This window comes from Melanerpes formicivorus, unplaced genomic scaffold (assembly GCF_026170545.1).
Source record: "Melanerpes formicivorus ecotype bairdi unplaced genomic scaffold, bMelFor1.0.p_v2 SCAF_2, whole genome shotgun sequence".
In the NCBI taxonomy this organism is placed as follows: domain Eukaryota; kingdom Metazoa; phylum Chordata; class Aves; order Piciformes; family Picidae; genus Melanerpes; species Melanerpes formicivorus.
This window is the reverse complement of record NW_027142354.1, coordinates 17,971,370-17,997,999: the sequence shown is the minus strand read 5'-3', so window position 1 is coordinate 17,997,999 and position 26,630 is coordinate 17,971,370. Positions and strand designations below refer to the sequence as shown.

Below are 26,630 nucleotides of genomic sequence, written 5' to 3'. Positions count from 1 at the left end.
TTATTTGGTTGTGAGGAATGGGCCCTTCATGTGTTCCACTCAGGCTTCCTCCAGATACTTTTGCATTTTCTCCCTCCAAAAATGTCTGCATTCCAATTCCCTTGATGATGTTTGCTGGGGGCGGCGGGGGGGGGGGGGCTTATCTTCTGCTTGTGCCTTTTTACCTCTTTCCAAACTTAGGCTGGTTTAAGACCATCTACTACATCATCTTTGCTTGTATGTATCTCTCTCTCCTTCATCACTCATTCCATCCACAGGTACTTGGTTCCCTCCGCTTCAGTCCTCTGTTCACTCTTCCCGTCTGGGTCCTCCACACTAATCATCTTAAAACAAAGCAAAGCAAAGACAGAATAATAGAGCCCACACAAACAAAACCAACAATGACAAAAACAAGTTAGAGACCTTTTTCTTCTGGAAGATGTTGGAAGATTTTTCTTTACTCCCTTCCTCTTCCTTCTTCATCTTCTTAAAAGGAGTGGGGCATTTCTAGGTATTTCTCAATGATATGTTTAGCTTGTTAGACTGAAATCAGTTCAGCACAGTGGAATCAGAGAGGCCTATGGGAAATATGGTCACAATTTGCATGTGGCCACGAGCCACTACAGTTATTTATTTTCTCTTCCTGACATCTGTGTTTTTTTCTGTTGAGCTTTACTTACCCTTTTGGCAGGATTTTTTTAAAGAATGTTTTGTGATTGTTTGCTCATATGCTTTACCCACATCTGCTTACAAGTCCAGTTGATTCATGTGTCCGAATATGAAGGTATTTCAAGTCAAAACAAAATTCTTTGTCTACTTTGGAGTAAGCTGTTATAATAGCTCAAGAGATTGAGTTTGGTAGCAAGAAATTTTTAAAAAAGCCTGGAGGCCTCCTGCTCTCTTACCAGACATTTCTCCAGGGGCAGAAGTGCCTGTGATAGTCTGGTAGAAGGTTAATGTGAGCCTGATGCACATCCGGTGAAGTGCAGTGGGAAGTGTGTGGTGAAGTAATGCAAACCTGCCTTGTGCTAGCAAATTGGTACCACCCCAGGGAGACCTGGGAGGCAACAAACATTTGTGTAACAGCATTATGTTAAAGCTACTGGTCTTTTTAAACTCAGTGAGTTTTATTTGTATGGGCATGCTGTCTTTACATCTCCACCGTTATGCTCTAATGATGCATGATGACTGTAGTGGCACGAACAGAGTTTTTATCCTGTATCAGTGTCTTCCTCTGCCATCTTCCTTCGTTCATGCAGATAGAATACTTGAATTGGAATGACTCAAACCAGAATGTTAAGTTCGTCTTCTTTTATGTCTTATTTTTCCCAAATTTATGAATGTCTCTAACTTTCTGTATTAGTTTCTACCACCTGGTCTGCAAAATCAATAAACCTATTATTTCAGATGCATTTTTGCTCAATGTCCCTAATATATATATATCTGACATTTGAGAAAAGAACAGAAAATGTGAAAATAAATCTTAGGAAATTAATAACAAGGAGCAGAACCAACCAGGATGTCTTGATTATCTACCATGATGTGCCACTGGACACTTCCTGTTTCCACTAGGTGATAGCTAGAGCTGAGTTTACACAACACAGATATGAATATCTGTGGTGAGCAGTCTTCAGTGTATGCTGTTTGCATTATTTTTATTTTAATGATCTGCAAATGTAAATTATTTACATTTTAAAACAAATAAATGGTGTAATGTGCATGAGTTAGAGCCTTGCATCATCTTCCTAAATTTGCCCAGTTAGTGTTCTTCATTTGCTCCAATAGTAAAAGGAATAACAATAGGCAAATCAATCAGTATTTTGGCAACGTTGGCAGTTTTTATTGTTATATGAAAATGTTCCTTGGCTGCATCCCCACTTTCTGTTAGAATTTCAGACATTTTACGTTTTGGCATTCTGGTGAATAGAGCCACAGCCTTCAGAAGGCAGCCACCACTTGCAAAGCTCTGGTGCAGATGTAGGCAGGGTTTAATTCTTTTCTTAAACTGATAACTCGGTTTCAGAAGTACGTAAGCTCCACGATAGCAGAAAGGGGTCTGCAGCTTAACCTGTCTTGATTGGACATGAAATAGTAGTTGTGCTGTCTTGATGATATTTCTGGAGGGCTAGTGGGGAAGGAGTTCCTGAGTAGCTCAGACTTGAAAATTACGTCATCATATGTTGTTTGAGAGTTGTATCTGTCTCCAAAAGTGCATTGACATAACATGCAAAAATTGATTTGTTAATTCTTTTTAGATGGAATTGATTAAAAACATAAGCACTGCTGAGCAGCCCTATTTATTCACTAGACACGTTCATTTCCTCAACTTCTCAAGGTAAGGCATTTTTTCAGTCAAAAAACTTTTCCACTGGTTTCTATCAATTGCAATATGTAGCGTATCTTCCCTCCTTTACTTTTTCTTTCTTCTTTCTTTCTTTTTTTACATAGAAACAATACAATGTTTTGGGGTTTTTTCACCTCCTCTTTTCTGGCACTGGAAATCACATGCAGAAGATGGGGTGGGTTTTTTTTCTGTGCTTCCTTTACTTCAGATTAGTTATGTATAGCATGTTTGTGGAAAACCAGGATGCTATAGCATGCTTTTGCCTCCAAGACAATCTTGGTTTACAACATGTTCAGCTAACAGGCATGAGATGCTAACTTGGGTCTTTAAACTGTGCACTCATGTTTTAAAATTGAGAGCACATTATGAATGTTTTATCTCTCTATAGCCAGATGTTAATATGAGAATGAAAAATACACTGAGTTCATTACTTTCATACCTGGAATGACTGCATGCCAATTTAATTTTGTTCTGACAAAAAAAAATCCCCATTCCACAGGATACAGAAGTATTAATAAGCCATGCAAATGGATTATGCTCTGTATCATAGGAGCATAGTTCCTTCTGGCAGCTATTTAAAAGTATGCAGGAAGACTCTGGAGATATTTATAGCATGGAACGTGAAGAAAATTGAATTTGGATGAAACTTCTGAGGAATTTTCGGAAGGACACAAATGAGCAATGCCAGTTAGCATTTAGCCAGGACACAAAGGTTAAAGCTGACTGCAGATTGCCCAGGCTGCAGATTTAATTTGGAAATTAGATTCAGGAACCTGTGTCACTAGGTTGGACTCCTCACATTTAGATTAGAACAATTTCTCTGGAAGTGTGGATTTTCTGCAGATCTTTACAAGAGCTCGCCTAGCTTCCCAGCATTGTGTTTACATGGTAGTGTCGATGTATGTCCGTTGAATGTGTAGCTTCAGGCATGGGTAGACAGTGTAGCAAGAAGCAATAACGTCGGGGGTGGGGCAGCTGTTGTTTGGGTTTGGATTTTTAGAAAATAAAGTACTTGGAGCAGTTGGAAATTCACTTGATACATAACTATGAGCATGATTTCATTGCATGAAAATGAAAAGAGCTAAACGAAGTTCTGATCTTCTGTGCTCTCTATTCCGATTCCACGAGAGTTCCTTTTCTAATGCATTATCTTTAAAGACTAGAACTCATTAGAATAGAAATTCATATCTTTAGTAAAAGATCTCTTCTCTCTGCTGAAATACAAAATAAAACAGATAGCCCATCCCTGAGGGTCAAAGGGATGTTGCTTGGTTAAACTTCTCTTTCAGAGATGGTATGCAACAGTAAATGCATGAGAAAAAGCTGAACATCGTTACCTCTTGCTCTTCCCAAGATCTTGTTTTCTATATGTATGATAAATCATTGCCACATAGGTAATGTTTCTTCCAGAGTTTATCCATGTGGTGAAATTATTCTAGATCTATCTTCCAATACCAATTTGTGAAAATATATAAACATTATATAGGGTGTGTAAAAGCATTTGCACCTTCTTTTTGGACTGTTTCTTGCAAGTCTGAAAAATGTATTTATTTTTTGGTTTGTTTCACTGAGATGGTTCTTGGTTTAACAAATAGCTGTAGAGTAGTGAAAAGGCTGGTGAGCCTTTTAAATGAGGCATTGAAGTGCGTCAATATTGGTTGCCTTTGGTTTAGCATTTCCTAGTGTTTTCTGATAAATATTTTTGAGAGTTCTAGTCTTTAGTTTCAAAATTTATTGGTGGTGTTACACCTAGCAATGAAATAGCCTGTTGGATATTTTATATATTCCTTAATTCCAGGGTGACTTTTAAAACTGATTTCATTAGGAACTGGGGTGTCAAGTATTGGTTATGTAGACATCTCTAGAATGTTATTGAAATACACATTATAAATAATACATTTAGTATTTTAGGTTTGCTTGATTTTTTGGTAGCTATTCCTTTATAGACCATCTCTGATGGATAGGTAGATTCAAACTGTCTACAGAATACAGTTCTTCCCATTTGTCCTACCATTTCTGCAAGCTCAACTGAAAAGCCATGCAGTACACTAGAAACTAAAAGAATGAGGGTCTGAGTATCAGAGTGGTGTTTTCTGCTTTACAGTTGAAAACCTTAGAGCAGCTTACCGTGTGCAGCCAGCACTGTGGGGAGTGGGACAGATGTGCAGGTACCAGTAGGAGACAGCCACTCCTAATTTCAGGCTTTGGGTATCTTCACATCCATAAAAGGCTCAAAGTTTATCTTGAAGAATCCTACTTTGGTGAACAGAAAGAGATTGTTTTAGTAGAGCTGTTACTAGAAATCAGGAATTTTTACAAGGGCAGCCATTCTGGGCATTAGTCCTGTGACCAGACTTTGGCTTTTTATATATTCAAACCCAAACTTTCATTTGCAGAAAGGGATATGGAATGCTTTATTCTTGTTCCTGTCTGCCTTGAGCTGTCAGACAGGTAGGAAGTAGAAGGCATGCTCTCTTTTCTGCTCTTTTAAGTAACCTCAGAGGTCACTGGGACAAAAGTATATTGCATTTGCCTTGCAATTCTCTGCTTGAGGTTTTTGAGATCTGTAGGGATTGCATTAAGCTGTTCAGAGCATATCACCAAGATACTAGAGAAGCAGGGAAAACTTAAGCAGAATGCAAAACAGAGACTGCTTTTCTTGTGCTTATTGGTACTTCTTATCTTCCCAAACAGTAGTAAGAAAAAGAAATCTGATTTTTCTTTAACATCACTGATGTGAATACCAGCAATGACAAATCACTTGGATTTCCTTCCTTTGCAACCTGCACCTACTTAAAAATCTGTCAACACTTACATCTTCCTGATTATTCACAAAAGCATCACAGCATTTACTTATACTTGTTTCCAACTGAATAAAAAAAAAAAAAAAAAAGGACTCTATATTCTTTCCAGGAAAAATCTGTAGTGGAAGTGAGCTAAGCCTTCAGCATTGTATTTGAGCATAAGCCTGTTTCTGAGGCACTGATAGTTTTGCTGAACAAAGTTCTGAAAACTTGAAAAATCTCATCCTGACCTGAATGCTTACCAGAGCCATTTTCCTCTTGTTTTTCAAGTGTTTTAAGAGTGCTTTCTGGTTTAGCTGAGTAAATGAGGGATTCATTTACTTGCTTATATCTTCATCTTCAGTGCTATCTTTTCTCAATCCAAAGTAGTGTGAAGAGGCAGACAAAAATACAAATCTGAAAAGGACACACAAAAGGATGCATGAAAGCAAATCTTCAGTGAATTTTTACAGACATAAAGATAATTAATTACAGCCTCAAAGAGAATATTAAATAATTAGTTTCTTGTGCTTATTTGATGTGAGTTTCTACATAGCATTTGTCACGGGAAAGCCTTTACTCCAATGGTTTGCAGCTTTTGTTCCTAGTCTCTCCAGAGCAGCTAGGGCTAGTGTAGGGTTGCAGCTCCATCCAGTCCATTTTTGGGGGGGAAGGTTGTGCTGTTTATTGAATTCTCCTTGTGATTCCTGGGTGAGATTATCATTATGGCTCTGTGATCATTGCCCATTTTATCCTAAATGCTGTATTGACCTCTCCATACTTAGCTTTCTTCTAATAACCCTACATGGAAATATTCTTTAATAAAGAGATATTTAGGTGGTGTTTTATTTCATGCTGTCCATGCTACTGGGAGTAGCCCAGCATAGGACTTTCTTGCTCTTCACTGAGAGAAAAAAAATGTATTTCTGAGAAGTCTTCAATGAAAGCATTCAGGCTGCGTTTGAAGGTATGGTGTTACACCACCTCTGCCATCTCCTTGGGCATTTGCTTTCAGTTGTTTGTCAGCCTTACTGTCAAATTCGTGGCTGATTTATTTTGAATTTCTCTGGCTTTTGTTCCTTGACTGAAATGTTTTTTGTTCCCTGGGGTTTCTCCCCTTGCATCTGTCTGCCACTGCCATCTTCAAACACCTTTCACTCTTCCTTTTGAACAAAAGTCCTGCTCTCTGTACTTCACAGCTACCCTCAAACTTCTTGCCAGTGGCTGTTTTTCTCATCCATTTAATAACTCTGTGACTCTTCTGCAAAACTTGTCCAGTAGATCCATAGTCATTATTAAGCATTAAAATGGTACTCTAGACCTCTATCAGCCTCACTGTGTACGGTAACAAACCCTCCTTCTATTCACCATTGTATTGGATTTGGGCTGAGCTAGAGTTAATTCTCCTCAAAGTGTCTTTCTAGTGCTGTGTTTTGCAGTGCTGTAGCTGGGTGTTGATACCACACCAGTATTTTGGCTGCTGCTGAGCTAAGCACCCAGTTTGTGCTTTTCCAACATTTCCCTGCCCCAAAAGTATGCTAAGTGGACACAGCTGAGGGCTAGCTTACCCAAACTGGCCAAAGGGGTATTCCATGCTATATGACGTCAGCTCAGATATAAGAACAAAGAAGGAAATTTGGGGGATTTTTCTGTGGCATCTGTCCTTCAGAGGAACCAACCATTGTCCTGCTGATGGGAAGTAGAGACTAAAATCTCTCTCTGCTTTTGCTTGCGTGCAGTCTATTGCTTTTGCTTATTATTATTATTAAATTGCTTCTATCATATAGCTGGCTTTTGTTATACTTTCCTCTCTCCCCTGTCCATCTAAGGGGGAGTCATAGTGGCTTTGATGGGCATTTGGCCCCTAGCCAGGGCCAAACCACTACAGCCATGCTTATACCTTAAAAAGCCACAGTTGCACCAGACCAATCTAGGCTTTCAGGGAGAGTTATTTTTCTAATGTGTTTCTAGTCTGTGTTTACCAGGCTGCCATTTCCCATTCTACAATGGCCTTCATTTTTCATTCTTAAATGTGTTAACCAATGGGAAAAAATTAGAAACAAGCAATATCCAAAATTACCAGCTGCTGCCCCACTGAAGTGGATATTGTGGAGTAGAAAATTATTTTAATTAAAAACAAACAAATAAAACCTAAACAAACAAACAAGAGAAACAACCCCAAACTAAAGAAATACCTCCCTTGATATTTGTGTGTACTCAGTACACTGACATCCATTGACCTAGGTTTAAAAAACAAAAACAAAACAACAAAAATACCCAAATAAAAAAGCCCAACAAACACACACAAAAAGCAAAACAAAGAAAATAAATAACTTTTTTTCTCTCAGAAGCTCTAGAAGTTGTCAGTCATAACCTATGCTCTGATCTGTGGTGTATGGGGCAGAGGCATCCACCTCCACTTGTGTATAATTCGGGTTTGTCTCCACGCTGGGATGTGAGCTCCAAAACGGCACCCTGCAAGACCAGGATGACACCTATCATTTATCTTTCCCATATTACAGTTTCTCTTCAAAGTTAGTGCTGCATGTATTTAACAAAAATTGTGAAAGCCATTAAATTAGGAAAAATGCTAGTAATTCTTTCGTCTCTTTCTGAATTGAAGTTTGTATATGAAGGCTGATAGGAAAAGTCTTAAATGTTTATGAGAAACAAATATTAAAGAATGTCTCTGTTCTCAAGAGAGACTTATGTGCTAATACATTTGCTGAGATTGCAGGTGTTCTTGGTAAATCCAAGCAGTACAGTGTTAGACTGCAGAAGCTGTTACGAACTGGATTGACCTGCAGAGACACATAAAGCTATTTCAGGATTTCTGCAGTTTGTACACTGGGCTTATCATAAATACCACTTGTCATTTATTTATTTAGCCTGAGAGAAAATGAAGAAGAAGCTTCAAGTTTGTGGAAAAGTCCTACTTGACCTCTTAGTAATCTTCTGCTGAATTAAGTAACTATAATAGTATTTGGGCAGCTACTCAAGATGCCTGGTGTGTGTGCTCCAAGTGTCACAGATTTCAGAGAAGCAGAGAGAACATTTGCAGGAATGCACAGGGGGTGGTGAGGCCACAGTTTTGGGTCAGGATGAATCAGGGATGGGGAGGATTGTGCAACTGCCATTTTGGATGTGGGAAGGCAGCTTTCTTCCCTCTGACACTGAACTGTTATCTTCTGAGCATGCACTTACAGACCACAGTTTTGGCAGAGCTTGGCCATTCCTTCCAGTCTCAGGGCAAGTGAACATTACAGGGGAATGTGTAAAAAACCTAAAAGGTGTGCCTATGTCAGTGAATGGTAAGTAATTTTTGCTTGTTTAAAGGCTGGCTGATTAAGGTCAGGGTAAAGTCATAGGGAGGGACAAGCATTAAAAAGACCACCCAGAGAGAGAAGCAAGCTTTTTCATGTCTCATTGGACCCATGAATTCTTCACTTTCTGCAGAATTATAGGCCACAGGGAAATGGTCTCCTTTAAACTTTCCTATGATGTGGTAAGGAGATAAAACATGGATGCAATTTAATCTTACATTTTAATTAGCCCTTCTAACTCAGTTCAGTGTGTCATAGCTGTTCAAAGCCAGGACAAATTAGTGTGTGAGGAGTCATTCTTTCTGCACTATCTGGCTGTTGCCCTCTTCTTCCTTTCAGCTGTGGTTTAGTATTTGCTGTGTGTATTTAGCATATGTGTGTATGTGCTTCAGGGGAAGGACCCACACTTTCCTGTTAGCTTAATTTTCTAAGGAAATAAGAGTCATAGAGCAGTTCCAGCTGTTCTGCGTGCCTTTCCAGTTTTCCCCTTTTGCTAGTTCCTCAGTAATTTCTGAACCCGATCACCACTTTCAAGCTAAATTTGGAAGGCTGGTAGAAGACTCAGAGGCCACAGTGCTGCTGCAGGTAACGTCTGCTGAAGGGAAAGCCAAGCCAAACAGAACTGCAGGACCTTCTGCTGGGCTACAGCCAGCTGCCCCCTCCCTGTGTCCTGCTTGGTTGTGAGCCCAGCTCTGCTGCATCACTCGATGCATGAGGGATGTAGGGGAACAGGTTTTGGGGAAGAGAGGAGGAGCTGTTGGGTCTTCAGTTTGGGAAGATATTTGTGCTTGGAATCAACATCATAAACTCTTCTGGTTTTCTGTTACTCATTAGCAAAGTTAATGTGTTAAGTTCTTCTACTTCAAAAAGTCTTTTTTGGTAGATGGTCTGTATCAGCTTTACTGGTTTATTCTTTTGTATTACTTTTTTAAACAGACACAATGGCCAACATTAATGAAAATGAGTAAATCGGGCTGCTATAGTGACAGTGTCACATGCAGCAGTGCTGATCAGTTTGGGCACTTTCCTTCAACTTTGACCTGAATGCTGAATTACTGGTAGCAGTAAATCACATGTTGCATGGAGACAGACAAAGAGAGATCCAACCTGGATCCAACCAGGGTGGTTGTTTGGTTTTGGGTTTTTTTTTTTGTTACTTATCAGTTTTGTGGTTTTCCTCAAGCAGAAGCAGCTTTAAAAGCTGCAGCTTAGCGCACTACTTCGATATTACAGCATTCCCTGTTCTTGAGCTCTGTAGAATGTGTCTGTGGCCAGCAAACTAAAAGGAGGTAAACCTTGAAGTACTAACTTGTCATGTGAATAAGCTGCATGTTTGGAAGGGGGAGCACACTGTGCTGACAGCATTGCTGTTTGAAAGCCATGCATGTTAGCTTGTTGATCATTTGTAAGGGTTGGATGATAAATTTGCAGGTTTTTGTGACAAATTAGTATCTTGCTTTGTCATGTCTTAACCTACTTATGTGTCATTGATTTGGAAATATACATTAATTTTTAAAAATATTTTTATAGTTTAGTAAGAGATTGGTAAAACCAGGATGACTCTGTGATGCTGTTTTCACTGACTTAAAACAGATTTATGGCATATTTGTCACAACACTCAGATTTGTTACTAACTTGAAGATTGTTGTTTCTCGCTTTCCCTGGAAGAAGTAATACCACCCAGGGCTTAGGTGTTTTGCAGAACATGCTTATGACATGTTTTAACCGTGCCCCACTAGCTTTTGAAAGTGGTGTGGAGATTGCATGACAAGATGCTGAATAGCCATGACACTTTGAATGCAAACTCACAGAATCACAGAACTATTGAGGCTGGAAAAGACCTCTGAGATCATCAAGTCCAGCCTATGACCTAACACCATGACATCAGCTAAACCATGCCACCAAGTGTCACATCCAGTCTTCTCTTAAAGACCTCCAGTGATGGTGACTCCACCACCTCTCTGGGCAGTCCATTCCAGTGCCTAATCACCCTTTCCTAATATCTAACCTAAACCTCCCCTGGTGCAGCTTCATACTGTGCCCTCTTGTCCTGTCACAAGTTGTCTGGGAGAATAGCCTGACCTCCATCTGACTAAAACTTCCTTTTAGGTAGTTGTAGAGAGTCATAAGGTCCTGTCTAAGGCTCCTCTTCTCCAGGCCAAACAACCCCAGCTCCCTCAGCCTCTCTTCATAAGACTTTCCCTCCTGTCCCTTCATCAGTCTCGTCTCTCCTGTGGACCCGCTCCAGTGCCTCAATATCTTTCTTGTAGTGAAGGGCCCAGAACCACACACCGGACTCAAGGTGAGGCCTCACCAGTGCTGAGTACAGGGGCAGAATTACATCCTTAGTCCTGCTGGCCACACTACTTCTGATACAAGCCAAGATGCCATTGGCCTTCCATGCCACCTGGGCACACTGCTGGCTCATGTTCAGCTGTTTGCCAAGCAGCACTTCCAGGTCCCTCTCTGCCTGGCTGTTCTCCAGCCACTCATCCCCCAGTCTGGGGTTATTGTGGCCAAAGTGTAGGACCGTGCACTTGGCCTTGTTGAATCTCATACTATTGGCCTCAGCCCATCGACCCAGCCTCTCCAGATGTACTTTGTATGAATAGCAGCAGTTCAGTCAGCTCCCACTCATTCTGTACAGCTCAACTGTGAGAGGGATTGGTCTCTTTGAATGCCTTCTTGAATCAACATCTTTCATTGCAACCCAGCATTGTTTACTAGTTTCGTGTGGACTTTTTTCTCCTTTAAATGAAAAATATGTACACCTAGGAAATGTCACTAAAAATATGGTAACAAAAATTACCCTCTGGATCAGCTCTTAAAAGTAAGGAAATGTCAGCTAAACTTCAGTGCACAGCCCTAACACTGTGTCTTTATGTGTGTTCATTATAATATGTACTTTCGGCTAACACATCGTGAAACACTTTCCACCATCACGTGAGGTCAGCCTTGTAAAGTACACATTTCATGAATGGCCACATGGTGCTGTAATCCTTCCTATATCTTTATTCCTCTTTTCTATGCTACTTTTTTTTTTCTGTTAAATGATGTGAGTGTGTAATGTTGTTCTTTCACTGTGACTTGATGGAAGGCTAAGCATGAATGTAATGTGCTGTTTGACCTTTGTATGATCTAAGGGTTTGGGTTTTGGAGGGGAGGATATTTTTTTATAAACATTGCTTTATGGTGAGATTTTCCACAAATTTCAAGATGATCTGATTTAAAATTTCTTTCCCTAGAATTCCCATGTTCTTTGCATAATAGGCTTTTTAGCTTTCCTTCAGTTGGTAACACGATATTCTTAGAATGGAGATGGTTGCTTGAAATTTGGTCACTGAAGGCTGGGTCAGGCATAACACCTAAATTACCCCATGTTTATTATTACTGTTTGGTTTCAGTGCTCACATGCACGCTGTAGAATACATTATGAGTTCCAGAGTAACTAATTTTAAGAAATTTGTTGATTACTCCAAAAGAGTTCCAAAGAGAATACAGATAATACAGAAAAATTGACCTGTGAGAAAAGATTGCAAAGGCAGAGAAAGGGGGAAGGGGTAGGGGGGAGGAAGATGAAAAATAAAGACTGGGAAAGAGAGGATTGTGATAAGACTTTTCAATTTTGTATTAAAATGGTTCTGCAGAGACAAAGGGACTATATGGTACTTTATGAGCAATGGTAGCAGAAGTGTTGATTGTAAATTGCGTCAACAGAGTTCTAGATCAGACATTGAGGAAAAGGCTTGACCAACAAGGAATGCAAAGCAACAGAAGAGATTTCCTTAGCCTGGAGAAGAGGAGGCCTTCTTGCTCTCTGCAACTACCTGAAGGGTGGGTGTTTCCAGGTGGGGGCTGGTCTCTTCTCCCAGGCAACCAGTGCCAGATCAAGATGACACAGTCTCAAGCTGCACCAGGGGAGGTTTAGGCTGGAGGTTAGGGAGAAAATCTACACAGAGAGAGTGATTGTCCATTGGAATGGGCTGCCCGGGGAGGTAGTGGAGTCACCATCATTGGAGATGTTTAGGAGGAGACTTGATAGGGTGCTTGGTTGCATGGTTTAGTTGATTAGGTGGTGTTGGATGATAGGTTGGATGCGATGATCTCGAAGGTCTCTTCCAACCTGGTTTATTCTGTTGTATTGTATTCTATTGTATTGTACTTTCAGGCAAAAAGATGGATTGTGTTAGTCCCAAGTCATTTCTGGTCTTCTCACCCTTGTGTAGTACAGAAGGTTTAGAACTATTTAGGTTTCAATCCAAAACCTTTACCTTTCAGAAAGGCAGTTTAAGTCCTGATTCAAAGTCACTGGTAATGGAGAATCTGCTGCCCTTGGTAAATTCTTACAATACTGAATTTTGTACTCAGATTGTAAATTGTGAGGGTTTTTCTCTCTTAATTTTTCTAAGAAAGTGAATTGACTCCTCTTACTTGTATCTCAGAGTACATTTTTGCACACTTTATCAAATGTCTCCCCATGTAAGCTTTCCTTTGTAATTTCATAAACAATGTGGTGCACTCACCTCTCAGCCTTTTTGTGTTTTTTCCTCACTTTCATTTAAAGCTGAAGGCTTTCAGTTTCTTGACATTTTTCAATTTCAAGGCTTTTTTTTTTTTTCTTCTTTTTTTTAATCCATCTTGTGACCTTGCAGTGAACTTCATGCATGCTTTTCTTAAAACAAATTTTGATAGTGGTCACATTAGTGCTATGCTAGGTCTTTGCTCCTCTCTGATCTTGCTTCTTAGAAATAGGGAAACTAGGATAATTCTGTCCTGTTAAAGTCTCACACTCTGCTGCTAATCTGCGGCAGCATGCAAGTCCTTCCCAGAACTGCTTATTCCTTGGATGTCCTCTGCTTTTGGTTCTAGATGCTTTGGGGTTTATTTTCTATACTGCAGTGGGTGATGTTTGCTTATGTCTTGTATGCCCAAGTGGCTCTTTGTCAGCAAACTTCCTTCTCCATTATTCTCTACTTTTGCAGCTTTGTTACATGAAAATGGTATCAGTTGTTTTGTACTTATCTTCTGAATCACAGATGATCATGTCACCGTGTAGATTGAAAGCCTGAAGCATGATGATGTTATCCACAGCTTCCCCTATTTGATGGTGATGACATAGAATTTCACTTCTAAGACAGTGCAGCCATGTCTGCAATTTCAGTTACATTGATTTTTATATTCTATATATGGTATGCATGATATAAACAGCCAAGATACAGAGATTTTATTACACCAGTTGTTCTGTATTTCAGTTTCAGTAGGAGGTTCCTAGCATTATAGAATCATAGAACCATAGAATTGTTAGGGTTGAAAGGGACCTCAACGATCATCTAGTTCCAACCCTTCTGCCATGGTTGCTCAGAGCCACATCCAGCGTGGCTTAAAAAAACTCCAGGGACAGGAGATTCTACCACCTCCCTGGGTGACCTGTTCCAGTGTCTCACCAACCTTATGGTGAAGAACATCCTAACATCCAATCTGAATCTACCCATTTCTATTTTTGTTCCATTCCTCCTAGTTCTGTCACTACCTGACACCCTAAAAAATCCTTCACCAGCTTTCTTGTAGCCCACTTCAGATACTGGAAGGCCACAATAAGGTCTCCTCCGAGCCTTCTCTTCTCCAGATGGAACAGCCCCAACTCTCTCAGTCTGTCCTCATAGGAGAGGTGCTCCAGCCTTCTAATCATTCTCATGGCCCTTCTCTGGACACATTCCAGCATGTCCAGATCCTTCCTGTAATAGGGGCTCCAGAATAGACAGGATTTATATCAGTATTGATGATGTTCTTCATTAATCTATATATGGAACTACTTTGATAATGAATGGCATGGAAAAGAAACTCTCAATTACCAATCTGATGATTACATTACTCACACACATCACTTAGGAAGCTGAATTTTCTACTAGTGAAATCACAGCTCCAGAAAGTGTAATTAATAAGTGAGTGTTGCCAGTTTGCACTGTTTTACTGTTAACCTTGAACTGCTGAGCATTCTGGATCCACACATGCACCTCCTATTCAAGACCAGACCAGATTTGAAACAAATCTTTATCTCAACTCACTTTCCTTTTTTCCCTCCTAATTCCAAAGAAAAGCTAGAAAGCATGATCACATGTGGTGGTTTTAGCCTATGCCTTTAAGATTTTGAGCAGAAAAGTAGAAAAATATAAATAAATCACTATTGGGTGTAAAAAGGAAAACAAAAGATTATTCTAAACAAACTCATTGGGCAAATATCTAGAATAAGAGGAGCTGTGCCGTACCAATTCTTTCTTTTTCTCTTCTCTTCTGATCTCTGACTATTTTGCTTTGCTCGGGAGAGATAACCTGCTTATTGGCTGGTTTTGGCTAAGTCTAACTTCTGTGCTCCTCTCTCTCATCCCTTTTGTATAGGGGGGAAGCTAATCACTTCCCCAGTCTTTTGACCAAGGGGGGGTTTTGTGTTGTTTGCTAATTGTAAGTATCTGTATAATATTGTAAATACTGTATATTTAGTGCATATTCATTGCATTCCATCATAGAGTGTAGATTTTGCTTGTAAATACAGATTCATTTGCTTCTAACCGACTTAAGTCTGGCAAAGTTTATGTTGTAGAGGAGGAGTCTTCAACCCACCACACCACAGTGTAGGCTGGAGGCACAAAAGCTGGAAGCAAGGGACTGCAGGCAGAGGCAAAAAGATTGGTTTTGGAGGCTGTCAGTACCCTGTAGTCCTCAGCCTGTTCCTCTGGTAATCTTTGCAGCTGAGAGGGTTGTTGGAACATCCCAGAGATGCTTGGTGTGCAGAATATGATTGCTTTGACACAAGTGTGTGCTGTTAGAATAATGGTTCATTTCAAGATACCTTTTCCAGAATATAGTTTATGATGTAACTACATCTTATTCAACTCCTAAAAAGGTGAAAGCTGTACATTTGTGATCTCCCCATGAAGCTGTGCTGCATAGCAAGTAATGGGCCTGTTACATGACTGAGTAAAGCTTGCTGGGCTAATGTACTCTTGGCATGTGATTCTCAGTTTTATGTGCTTCCTTTCTAAGGACACCATATGCCTATCCCTGTTAACATTAGGTGACTGTCAATCCTTGTTTGCTTTACATTGCATTTCTAGTAACCAACTCACTTGTTTAAGGGAAGACGTTTTACATTAAAAGAATAAGAGGTAGACAAAGTTCTCATAGAGGACAGGTTGGGAGTCTTTTCTTTCTTGAGGTGTGTTGTTTGCTTGCAGAGATGAAGAAGCCTGCTTCTGCGTGTACAGAGAGTTTTGTGCTGAACAGAAGCACAGCAGCCACCTGAAGTGAAATATAATAGGAGCTGAAAGGTCCTTCATTTTAAAGCCAAGCTAATTACTTTGGTTGAGATTTGGTTGGTTTCTTTGTTAACCCATAAGGTGCTTGTAAATGGCTTTGAACAAAGATTTCACTCATTAATAACAGACTTGCAACATCAGGCTTACTTCTCAGGCCTTTTTGGTTTTTTAATTCTTATTAGAAAAGAGAGTATCATTGAAGCGTGCAGATAACCTAGTTACTTCGATGGGAACTCCAAAAATACACCTGTCACAACAGAGCAGTTAAAAACAATGGGATTTAATGGTATATACTAAGTAAATCAGGAGAATGTAAGTACAGGAAGAACACTGTGGAGGATCGGCATATACACTTTCAGTGCTGTGCTGGAGTGGTGGTGTCCTGGCCAAGAGACCAGTTGCAACAATGTGCTGCTGGGCATAAGCATGATTAGGTACCTCTATTACCTCCATCCATGATCCCATTCAGAGAAGCCTTCTGCTCAGGCCTAGAAAAACATGATTGTCCTTTTTTGAATCCTTCCCAATTTGAGTATAAGTAAGTTGACATGATGTATAGTGAGAGGATAATATGTTATTCTTTGCAAGAGCACTTTCATATAGATGTTATTAATTTGAAATGTTTCACTCTGGAGAGCTAAGTAATATTTAATGCATTGTGATTGATAGATAGCTAAAAATATACAGAGCAGACTTAACAAATGGAGCATTGACTTGCCTTTTTTTCTTCCTTAAACAGCTTACAGTTATTGATTTTTTTTAACCAGTAGCATTTGTTATGCCATGTGAGTGCTGCCTGGCTTCCATGAAAGAGGCTCAGTATAGTCCATAGAAACAAATGGCTGGAATTTGAAGAGTTATTAGTTATGTTTTTTAAAAATGCAGATTTGAGTAGGAGCCAGAACAGACTTTATTTTTCTAAAAATTCCCTGCTTGTTGCCTGGTGGAGCAACTGCAGCTGGGTTTATACCAGGCTCATTGCAGCGTGCAGGAAATCAGCAATTCGAGCTGTTGTGTTTTGGAGAAGCACATTCTTCATTTGAGAAATGAGAAGCTCCTCTGTAGCTCTTTGTGAAAATACTTCCATCTAGACAACTAATATTTGCCTGGTTTTGATTTTCCTTTCTTCTGAAGAGCATTTAGGCTTAGCACCCTCTACAAAACCTGGAGTAGAATATCCCTACCCTCTTGTTTCTCTAAATCTTGCCATTTCTGTCTTTCTATCTTAAGACAATTTGCTGCTGTCATCACTTCCTATTGTCTTCATTGCTTCGCCTGTTCTTTGCTCTTCTCCACTCCCTTCTCTCTTTAGATCATTGCTGATCAAGCAGCGGGTAGATAATGTGTTCAGTAATTTAGGTGCAACCTATTGCCAGCAATTTCACTTGAAAAATATATGTTTCATGGCTACCACCCAAGATATTCACTGAAAGCTTTCTCTTTGAATAAATATTGTCAAAGCTGTATGCCCGCATTGTCGTGTGCTATTTGCAGGAATGCCTTTTCTAAAGTAGGTATTATTTCTGTATGAAAAAATAAGAAAGGCAAAGACAATCTCAGGAAAAAAAATTAAGGTACTTGCACACTCATGTTGGAACTGGGCTATGCATTAATCAGGAAGCAAGGAGCAAAGGAGCATCTGCCTTCTTAATTGGACTGATTTAAAATTGTATGCTGTGCATGCAGTTTCAAATTATGGCTCTGATCCTACAACAGTGAGGTCAATGAAATTACTGACATGCATAGCTGTTCATGAGACAAGCCTTTGCAGACTGCATTTAGTGGTCTAGGGATTCACGCAGAATAAAAATCAAGTTGAAACTGTATGAGATTTTTCTCTTGTAGTTTACTAGAGTTAATATTTTTAAACAATTTTGCTGTCTATTTAGTATTTATGAGGGACCATGATCTTTTATTATACATATTCAATTATTCATCTGACTCAAAAGGTGAAGAGAAGCTGAGAGAGGTTTTTTTAATCTAAAGTATATCCAGTTTTCTGTCTTCTAATCTTTATATATTTTCTTGCAAAATTTAAAATACTGTTGTGATTCTGAAAAATCATCAGAACAACATTTAAATACCTAAATACCGCTGTCTTAAAGCTCCCTTAAATAAAGCATCCTTACTTAAAATCCTTACTTAGGTAAGGATTGTTCTCCTAAATTGGGGAAACAGAAGGGAGAAACATAACTGATGTTCTTCACTTAGGCATATTTATAATAAACCTTTATTTAGAATAAACCAAACCAGGTTGGAAGAGACCTTCAAGATCATTGCGTCCAACCCATCAACCAATCCAACCCACCCAAACAGCTAACCCATGGCACCAAGTACCCCATTAAGTCTCCTCCTGAACACCTCCAATGACGGCAACTCCACCACCTCCCTGGGCAGCCCATTCCATTGGGCAATCACTCTTTCTGTATAGAACTTCTTCCTAATATCCAACCTGAACCTCCCCTGGCACAGCCTGAGACTGTGTCCTCTTGTTCTGGTACTGGGTGCCTGGGAGAAGAGACCATCATCAGCCTGTCTACAACCTCCCTTCAGGTAGTTGTAGAGAGTGATAAGGTCACCCCTGAGTCTCCTCTTCTCCAGGCTGAGCAACCCCAGCTCCCTCAGTCTTTCCGCATAGGGCTTGTGTTCCAAACCCCTCACCAACTTTGTTGCTCTTCTCTGGACTCGTTCCAGCAAGTCAACATCCTTCCTAAAACTGAGGGGCCCAGAACTGGACACAGGACTCAAGGTGTGGCCTAACCAGTGCAGTGTACAGGGGCAGAATGACCTCCCTGCTCCTGCTGGCCACACTGTTCCTGATGCAGGCCAGGATGCCAGTGGCCCTCTTGGCTGCCTGGGCACACTGCTGGCTCATGTTCAGCCTGCCATTGACCAGTACCCCCAGGTCCCTCTCTGCCTGGCTGCTCTCCAGCCACTCTGACCCCAGCGTGTAACACTGCATAGGGTTGTTGTGGCCAATGTGCAGAACCAAGGTGAATTTATCCTATGAACTTCTCAATGCAAAGAGGTTTTGTTTTGCTCTTTATCTCTCAGCACTTTTAGTCCATAAGTCCGTTCCACAGCATAAATATCATTCTTCATTTTGACCATGGGAGAATAGAAGCAACATTTCCTTTTTCACTTCAGTTATGCCTGTTCTCCCACTGCTGTGTAGTGATGTAAAATGTGCATGTAAATGCTGTGAAAATAAGTAAATACAGTATGATCACAGACTTTGTGCTTTTTTTTTTGTATTCCCCCTATTAAACTGAAGATGTGTGTCATTAACTACCAGGAAGAATTCTACAAAAGGGTAAAGTTGAGCTGATGAAGTTGCTCTGGTTTATCTTCTCACTTCTAAATTGCAGGTCATTACGCTGTGTTTTGCTTTTGTGCAGAGCCTTCTCACAGCTGGTTTTACCCTGTCCTTTTCCCTGGACTTGCATCTACTTGAAATTGACAATTCATTTCTGTCTTGAGATAGGAATTTTCATACTGTTTTTTTTCTGGGGTGTGGGGATTTTTTGGGTTTGGGTTTGGGGGGGGGTTTTTTGTTGGTTTTTTGGTTGTTTTTTAAAATCTTCATGAAGTGCCGTGCAAGGATAAGACATTGCATATCTGCAAAATAAGCTCAAATCCAGCTGGTGGTGCGGGCTAGGGGTGAGGGGAGAAAGATCTGCACAAGTTCCAGCAAATACAAAGGTGGAAATACCGTGCATATCTGTCAGTTCATCCAAAGGAAACCTTTTAAATAAGCTTGAATGTTGCAAAAATCCTTTGCATGTTACCACGCTTACTGTACAGGTGAAGGTGATGGAAGGCTGCCCTTTGGCAATTAGTGTTAGGTGATGCCTGCTCTGACATGACTTTCCAGATGGGAAATGTGTTGAGAAGAAATGCTCATTCTCAGATTGAGCTGAAGGAGGCTCCTCAGCTCAAGACAGCAAGGAGAAAACTCAAAAAGCAGAACTGAAGTGGTGTTAAACTTAAGTGTTTATAGCACGTGTCTAACTTCATTTGGTGTCATATTTACCTTTCATCCTAAAGAGATCATATGTGCTTTTACAAAGTAACTAGTTGTCTTCTGAGTTTCACTCTTAATCTTGTAAAGCTATGAACTTCTGTGGAGAGTAATTTGAAACCTTCAGATGGATATGTGTGCCTGTGTGGAACTTTCTGATGATATTCGCCTGTTTTTCTTCCCACCAGGTTTGGAGGAGACCAGCCTGTGTACATCAATATTATTAGAGATCCTGTCAATCGATTTTTATCCAATTATTTTTTTCGACGTTTCGGAGACTGGAGAGGAGAACAGAATCACATGATCCGTACCCCCAGCATGAGGCAGGAGGAAAGATACCTGGTATGTTGTAATGAAAGGCTCTGATAACTGATTTCCCACCGTCATTACATGATACTGGTGTTCAAACTGGATGCTTGAAAAGTGGGAGACTGAGGCATCTTCTATCTTGTGTTTTTTCCTCTTTGTCTTACCTGGTCAACTTTAGTATATTGAGTGTTGCTGATGAATTCAGCTATCCAGTCTGATCTTACATAAACTAACAGCAAGTCCCAGATTGCTACCTTTGAATTACAGTCCTTTCATTGAGTTGGATTTGCATTGTATAGTGGTGAGGCAAAATAATTCTGCCTTTATTTGTTATTGGGAATATTTAGGCTGATTTTTAGGTTGAAGCAATGTCTGTAACAGACATCAGAGGAAAATTGGGAAATTCAGCAATTCAGTGAGCCCAAGCCTCTATTGTTCTTTCTGGTAAGTTTGTTGTAGTGTTCTTTATATCAGAGCTCAGAGGATCTCAGTGGCTGATTTGGTTTTGTTGCCTTTTTTGAAATAAGAATGTGCAATATTACCAGATAAGCTGTTCATAAGAAGCATTAATTTTGCTCAACTGCTGAAACGTTGTAATGACTATCAGTCTTTGTCACAGACCAGGGTCACTTGACAGTAGGTGGTCTACAAATACTGGATTAGAAAGACAGAAGCTAGGAGGTGGTTAGTTAGCGCGATAGTGATCTCTACATGCACACTGACTCCTCCCTAAGAAGACAAATTAATTCTTACCCTCTCTATAATGGACATCTGGTGTGATTGGACTTAGCTTTTAGCCACTTGCAGAAGGTTCAGTGATGCAGCAGTGACAATACAGCTTGATGGTCTGCTGTGGAATGGAGCAGGCCAGACAAAATATCAAGAGAGGGATGTGGCCTTTGGAGAACAAAGAGAGAGTGTTTTGGTGATGTTTTGGAGGCACAGTAGAGTACAAGATGCGGTGCAGATGAGCTGTAGAGAACACAGCTATGAACGACAATGTGTTTCAGTCCTACCTGAAGTCATATGAATCCAAGGAAGGATGGGGTTTTTCTGTGTGATGGGGACATGTTGATTGAATTTGTGCTTTGCTACTGTTGTCACACAAAGCCCTGTGAGAAGATAAGCTAACGAATTACGAATATTTGAAAGGAGGGGATAAATATCAGTGTAACTACGTGTATTAAACTTTAATGACCTCTGCTATACAGATATACCATCTGAACTTCACTCTGAGTGCCTGTACTTCTCATTTGATGTAGAACATGCAGTGACTGGCAACTCTCATGACTGACTGACTATGTAGAAGCTGGTATAAATTCAGTACTGCCTGTGCATTTTAAAATGTGTGTGGTATGTGCAGTCCATGAAGTTTTATTTGAAGCAGAACTGAAATGAACAGATCTAATTCCATCAGTTTGTCTTGGTTTAAAGGCTAGTAGAAAGAAATCATCTTGCATTTTGATTTGCATTGTGATTTATTTATGTGCACACATGCGTATGTACACACGGACAGATCAGTACAAATGCTGTAATGAAAAGGAAGTAAGAAGTGGCTGTAGTGGTCATTAGTCATTATACTCAGAAAGCAGTTTGTCAGTCTGTGGCACCACCAGCATCCTTTATGAATACTACTTTTGCTTTCTTGTTTTGATCTTCTCTGTTGGTAATTCAGTGATAGAAATATTTTTGGAATCTATCCTCCATCCATGGCAGACTTTGACTGTCACTCGCAGTGCTCACAGAGGACAGTTGCTCCTGTGAGAGTAACATATGTGACAGTAACTGCTACAAGTTAGCAGAATTCATTTTATCAAAAGCCTCTCATTCCAAATGTTAAACATTTTTAAGACTAGTGCTCTCCAACCACATAATATATTGCATGACTGGATTTAAATTTTTCTTTGGTGCAAGGAAATCTGCTGGCATACATTTAAAAACTCAGGTAAAGGATTTTGTGGAATGGTAGCTTCAGAATTCAGATAAATCAATTGCCTGATCTAGCTGGGAAGGAAGTTAGCATCTGGTTTTAACTCTTGAGCATGAGCTAGTGCAGCCCTTTAGAACAGGACTGATGGCTGGCCATATTGCTGGCCTCATACCTTTTGCAGGTCACTCCTTTTTTAATTGAAAACCTACCATACTTACTCATTTTTACAGGAGTCCATTTAAAGGACAAGCTTAGATTTAGCATATTGAATAGTTTCTATATTGGGTATTAAACCCAAGTAATTTGGGATGCAGTGTGCCTGACTGTGAGTAGATATGTGAAAATGGGGGGAAGGATAGGAGAAGCATTTACTGTTGTTCTTCCATCATGCTTCCAATCAACAGCTAGAAAAACACAAAACTGCTAATTGTTCCCCAGTGATGAGTTCACTGCTGAAGAGTCTGAGTAGCCTTGTGTTGACAGTAATTACAGACTTATAAAATGGACTAGAAAAGCTGCAAATTTAAGTCCTTTTTTTTACTAGGAGAGGCAAGTGTGGCTTCAGAAAGACGTATGTATTTCAAAACTGGAGTATCAGGTTAGTTGTACTTCTCTCAGTCATTATGTTCCTGGCTTCCAGTCTCTTAGAAGGTGTTGTGAGCAACTATAAACCTCTCCAGGCCATCCTGGTACCTTGGTCAATTGTTGCCAACACTGGCCTTCTCCCTTGAAAAGCTGAGGATAGCATGTGTTTTCTTTCAGTAATTGCAGAGTGAAAGTGTGGGAGCACAGCACCTCTATAGAGTGGGCTCTTAATGAAGAAAACACACTTTAAGATAAGGTTTTGTGTCTGATGAACTGCTTGTCTGTTGGGTTGTGATATCTGTAATGGAGGCATTACATCCCCTCAATTCCCATCCTTAAGAAAAAGGATGGAAAAAAACAACCAACTTTGAAGTCTTGTAGTACCTTGGGTGCTGTTTTTTTTAACTTGAGAATCTGAACTGCTGACATCGCAAAGATCAGAAACTGAGACAGAAATTTCCATCACTTACTGATCATTTTAAATTTTCTCTGAATAGACCTTCAGGCTTTGACTCTGTTCCAGAGAAAACAATCATTCATTCAGGACTCAGATAAATTGTTTGAAATGTTGGTAAATGTCTGTGTTTACCAAAGTTTAATTGAAGGCCAGGATAGAAAACAAGCCCCTTATTCACAAATTAGATATGGCAAAGGCAGCTGCTGTAATGTAAGACTTTCCTCCCAGATCAGCCAGCTCCTTGCCCTGACCCAGCGCTTTCTCTGCTGGGGCAAGTTACTGTCAGTTGCCTAGAGAGAGATGACTTTCAATCTTCCCCCCTCCCCCCACAAAAAAACAACAAACCAAAAACATAAAGACAACATGTTAGCATGGAATATGGCAGAGAGGTAATTGTGTGAAAGAGCAGCAAGCTCCTCAGGTCAGGTCTTGAGCTCACTTGTGTGAGTGTCACCGTACTTTATGGTCTTGTAAAATGGGATTAATTTGCAAAAGCTAATTTAAATCCATCATAGTGAAGGTGTTTGACTTTGAACTAGAGTTAATACAGTTCACTAAAGCAAGTAACCCTTTACCAGTGCAGCTCTGGGTGCTGCAGGTGTCAAGCAAAAGAAAAATACTCACCAGACAATTTAGTTTAAGGTTTGATTGAAAGTGCAGAAGGTATGAAGTATTCTTGATGAAGTGAGAGAGAATATCATAAATACTTGAAAGCTTTGTATTAAAATGGTCCTTTCAGAGGCATGTTAGTAGTCACCTAGTATATATTACAACTGCAGCATGAGACATCAAATATAAAAGGTATGTGTGGGGTTTTCATCTTTCCTTGATACTTGCTAAAACTTGGGTCTAAGACATCTGAGGCTGAATGAGTGTGTGAAGCAACATGAACTGCATGTTGTTGCCTGAACTGCAGCACATCTGATCATAAGGGATTCTGGCCTCCCTTAGGCTCACACACAGCATGGCTCCTAACTCCAGTGATAGATCTAAATATCTTTGTCAGGATAGCTTTTTTATTAAAGAGATGGTTCAGTAAGTTAAGAATTTGTCACCTTTCTCTAGGACTTCTCATATTTTCATTGGATTTAGCTGTTGAGTTTGCACTGTGTCTCTGTCACGCTCAGTATAGTCTTGCAGCTTCATCTCTGAAAATAAATATGCTTTTCTCAGCTAAAAATAAAAGAAAAAACAACAATATTCACCCTCAGAACCTTGGAACTTTTGGACAGGGTCTGGTGAACTTTAGTTAACATTGTTTAGATTGGAAATCTGAAGCATGCAGAGGTTAAAATTATTTGCCTAAGTCTGTGTAGTATATCCAGATGTTAGGGAGATAGATGTGTAAATAAAGAAAATTTTGCAGTTATGGGGTTCAGAGCTGTAGTTAAGAGACAAAACATTTTATGCTTTCTCTATATTTTCCCTAACTCATCCCAATACATACAGTAGCTGTTTTGCTCCTTGTGTTATATATATTGGTGCTGAAATGGTTTGAACTGGTCGTTGGAGGTTCCACAATGTGTCCTGAGCTGCAGTGCAGCTGTAGGTCTGGTTTGAGCATCACACAGTAGCATCCATCTCTTCAGCTGCGACTGGGCTGCCCAGAGGGCAGGGCTGAAGCCCAGCCACCTGTCAGCTGACTCCATTAGGACAGTTTGCTGCTTCTTCCCTCTAATTAGTGCTTTTAACAGTCTCCAGCTGTTCCTTTTGCCTGCATTAACTCTTTGCAGCACATTTTTGTCCTGGTTTGTAATTCCTCATCTGCTGTGTATGCTCTGAAGCTCCACGTTTCCTTTAGAGTCTCCTGTTTTGTATTAATAATTTATTGAACCACAAAGTTAATGATCATTCAGACCTCTGCTGGAGGAGAGACTAATTAAACAACTTATAAAATGTAATATTAAAGGAAATGTTTTCATGGCTGACATTTACTTTTCAGTGACTTCAATTTACAAACCAATATTTTTTAATGTTCCCCTGTAGAGTTTGCCTTCCTAACATGGCAGCATTATGCAATTTTATGAGAGCAAGAAAGTGTGCCTTCCTAATATGTTTTCATTTACTAGTCTGAGCCAATTCCACATAGTAAAGAAGAAACATACCATTGCTTAGGGTTGAAGCACTAAAACATTTTGTGTAATTCATAATACCTACTTACATTATTAGCAAAGATAAAAATATCTGGATTCTATTAACAATATGTTATTTATTTTAATGATAGCATTATGTGCTGCATTCCTTTTTGTGGAGGTAAAATTCAAGATAACTACAATATTTTCTTCAGAGTGTGAAAATGAGAGGTATTTTTTCATTCAATGTTTTACTGTTCTGAAAATTTCTGACTGTTCCAAATGTTAAGAAACTGGAAGCCAAGTAGCAGAAGGGTCCCATGCAATAAATACCCACAATCTTATCAAACCAATATTATTACAGGGTCTACTAAGGGTCCACCATTAAGCAGAATGTAGTATTTAAGACATTTGTATTTATATTAGTTTATATTCTTTAAGAACCAAGCTGTTTTAAGTAAGTTATGAATGATGAATCTTCATTTTTATGGCCATTTTTGCCAAGATTGTTATTTGTGCTTTTCTGAGAATGAATATAGGATAGTTCTTGCTCTTCTTTTTTGTGTTCTTTTCTTGGTTTTGTGTGTTGTGGTAGCTTAGAAACTTATCTTCTCTATAAAAGCCTACTGTTTGTAGAGCAGAAAATCCCAAATGCCGAACAGTGAATCTAATATATTGATGCTGGCCCTCTAGGGACCTATAAATTGTGTAAGAAAAGAGCATATATCCATGTTTTATTTTCAGGAGATATATTTTTGGAGATTGAAACAAGAACAGAAAGAAACAGTCTTGTGTAGCCCGGGGACAAAAGCCAGCTTTGCCTTCAGCAAAGGCGAGAAAGCGGTTTTTGGAGGGGATAATCCTTAGTTACACAGAAAACAATGCGTTCTCAGCAAACTGCTGCCAGTCAGAAATGAGATGCCGTCTGTGTGGTGGATTGCCCTACTACAGGGCTCTCAGTGTCAGTCAAAAAGAGAAAGGAAAGAACAAACCAAAGAACTCATAGTGTATACATCATTAGTGTGGCCGCTTTTGACTGCCTTCATTTGACATTTGTGACCTCCCATTCCAAAAATGAGTTTGAAAATTGGACCTCAATGACTTTTAGGACTGCAGCATTTTATTTACCAGAAGAAAATAAGGTGTCACATTTCCATTTCTTTCAGTGTAAATTGTAAAATGAATTTTTTTGAAGTTAATGTTTTATACATGGTCTAAATAACAGACATAAATAATAGACTAGCAAATGATCTGGTTTTAAATATGATGTCATCACATATATGTTTGGGTGTGTGTATATTTAGAAGTCTGACTCTTTGAATGAAGTGCTTGGTATTGTATCTGTATTTAATTTTGAAATGTTTTGAAGCCTTGTGTAATGAAGTCATGGTAGCCTTCCCTGGAAAACCCTACTAAATACCATGCTAAGTATATTTCTTGCTAGGAGTAAACCTGTTTCCTTTTCTTGGTTGCTTTATGCTCCAGACGCTTTAAATGAAAATTGTTTTATTGGC

The 26,630-nt window shown here is 39.6% G+C and overlaps 1 protein-coding gene across 1 annotated transcript in view; it reads left to right on the top strand.

Moving 5' to 3' along the window:
* The window catches only part of UST (uronyl 2-sulfotransferase), a 176,525-nt gene that overhangs the window by 92,709 nt on the left and 57,186 nt on the right, over positions 1-26,630 (top strand). Inside the window, exons 4-5 of the mRNA XM_068152247.1 lie at positions 2,235-2,314; positions 19,952-20,105. Coding sequence (XP_068008348.1) covers positions 2,235-2,314; positions 19,952-20,105 — 234 coding nt within the window. The remainder of the gene's footprint in view (positions 1-2,234; positions 2,315-19,951; positions 20,106-26,630) is intronic.